The sequence below is a fragment of the Equus asinus genome, chromosome 8 (genome assembly GCF_041296235.1).
Source record: "Equus asinus isolate D_3611 breed Donkey chromosome 8, EquAss-T2T_v2, whole genome shotgun sequence".
In the NCBI taxonomy this organism is placed as follows: Eukaryota; Metazoa; Chordata; class Mammalia; order Perissodactyla; family Equidae; genus Equus; species Equus asinus.
In genome coordinates, this window is record NC_091797.1 from 38,427,457 (window position 1) to 38,429,554 (window position 2,098).

Sequence of the window (2,098 nt, forward strand, 5' to 3'; positions counted from 1 at the left end):
AATCCCCCGAGCCGCCCAGGCAGAGCACACGAACTTAACCACTATGCCGCTGGGCCGGCCCCAAGGAATCACTATTCTGACTTCCAGCATCACAGATTCATTTTGTCTGGTTTTGTGTCTTATGTAAACGGAATCATACAGTATGAACTATTTTGTGTCTGGCTTCTTTCACTCAACATTATGTTTATGAAAATCACTCATGTTGTATGTACTTAAAATTTGTTTACTCTCATTATTGTATAGTATTCCAATACACAGAAGACCACAGTTTGCTTTTAGCTATCTTATATAACTTATTTTCTCCTCACTGGATGGTTGGCTCCATGGGGCCAGGGATCTCTGTTTCCATCACTGATATATCCCAGATACCTAGAATAGCATCTTGTACACAGCAGGTGCTTTGCAAGAATTTGTTGAATTAAGATATGACTAGATTTTAGTCACTCAGAAGTCTTCCAGTGCACAAGTGCTTGGGCCTGCACGCCCTGTATTAGCTCTCTCTCTAGTCTCTGGTTCTCCTCACTAGTCTCCTTAGCGCCCCTTTGACTTCCTTGTTCCTCAAAGTGTAAATCAGGGGATTCAGCAAGGGAGTCACCAGAGTATAGAAGAGGGCAATGCTTTTGTTCACATCCTGCGAATAACTGGAGGGAGGCTGGAGATACATGGAGATGAGTGTGCCAAAGAAAATGATCACTACCATTAGGTGAGAGCCACAGGTTCCAAAAGCCTTCCACCTTCCATGGGCTGATTTTATCTTCAGGACTGCACGGGGAATGTGACCATAGGATACTAAGATTAATGACAGGGGCACCACCAAGAAGAAGACACTGACAGCAAAGAGTTCAGCCTCATTGATGGAGGTGTTGGTGCAGGCCAGTTTTAGCATCACTGGAACTTCACAGAAGAAGTGGTCTACTCGGTTTTTACCACAGAGGGGAAGAGTCATGGTCAATGCCGTCTGTACTACAGAATTGCCAAACCCTGTAAGCCAAGCAGTCACAACAAGCTGCAAGCCAAGCTGGGGATGCATGATCACCATGTAGTGGAGTGGGCGGCACACAGCCGCATAGCGGTCATAGGCCATGACAGACAGGAGGACACACTCCACTCCCCCGAGTCCCAAGGCAATGAAGAGCTGGGTCAAACAGCCACCATAAGTGATGGTCTTGTCCTTCCCCTTAAAGTTGGCCAGTGTCTGAGGGACAGTGCAAGTAGTCAAACAAAGATCCATGAAAGAGAGGTTGGAGAGGAAGAAATACATAGGGGTATGGAGGCGAGGATCCAAAACTGACAAAAGGATAATTGTGCCATTACCTAGAAAGCTCAAAAAGTAGATGATCAAGATGACCACAAAGAGAGTAGTTTCTAGCTGAGGCCTGCCGGAGAAGCCCAGGAGAATGAATCCAGAGAAGGTGCTGTCATTAGTTTTTTCCATTTTACTCTGTCAATTGGAATTAAGAGGACTCAATACTGTTATCTTGCTTGTTCAATCCACCTCTTTTTTCCTAGAGTGGGTAAATAGAGTTCGGTTGGTAGCTTGAAGCGTTTTCACAGTCACTTCCTTGTTGGTGAGAAAGGGAGCAATAAATAGGTACTATATATGAGTATGTTCTATGTTTCAGGCACTGGTCTAAAATTTCTATGCATTTTCTCACAACTCTAGGAGCTGGTGTTATCGTGATCTCTGCTGACCTGTAACTGAGGGTTACAGATGTTCAGTAATTTTCCCGGGTGACTCACCAAATAAATGGCAGAAGCAGGATTCAAAACTGACTCCCTGACATGAGTTCTCTACTGCTAGGGGACACTGTCATTTTATGATTGCATGACCTCTAAAGATAATCCAAGTTTCTCCAAAAATTAAACCTAATCTAATTGTCTTGAATTAGTTGCAAATGTGTACTCCCCTAATCCCTCTCTCTTTGTTTTCCGTGAAGAACTGAAATATTTCAGACTGGCTTTCTTATTTCTGTTTTGTGGAGAAAAAGTATATTTCCTGAAGAAGCATAAATAATAGCATTTACCATTACCAATTTTATTCAAAGGGAACAATACATTTGAATACATACACCAATGGAACATTTGAGTATGGAGCCTG

The 2,098-nt window shown here is 43.2% G+C and overlaps 1 protein-coding gene across 1 annotated transcript; it reads right to left on the reverse strand.

The window, feature by feature from the left end:
* Nucleotides 1-502: 502 nt before the first annotated feature.
* On the reverse strand, nt 503-1,435 carry LOC139046009 (putative olfactory receptor 2B8). The gene has a single exon (XM_070516772.1). The coding sequence runs from the start codon at nt 1,433-1,435 to the stop codon at nt 503-505; it is 933 nt and encodes a 310-aa protein (XP_070372873.1).
* Between the last annotated feature and the right edge of the window lie 663 nt (nt 1,436-2,098).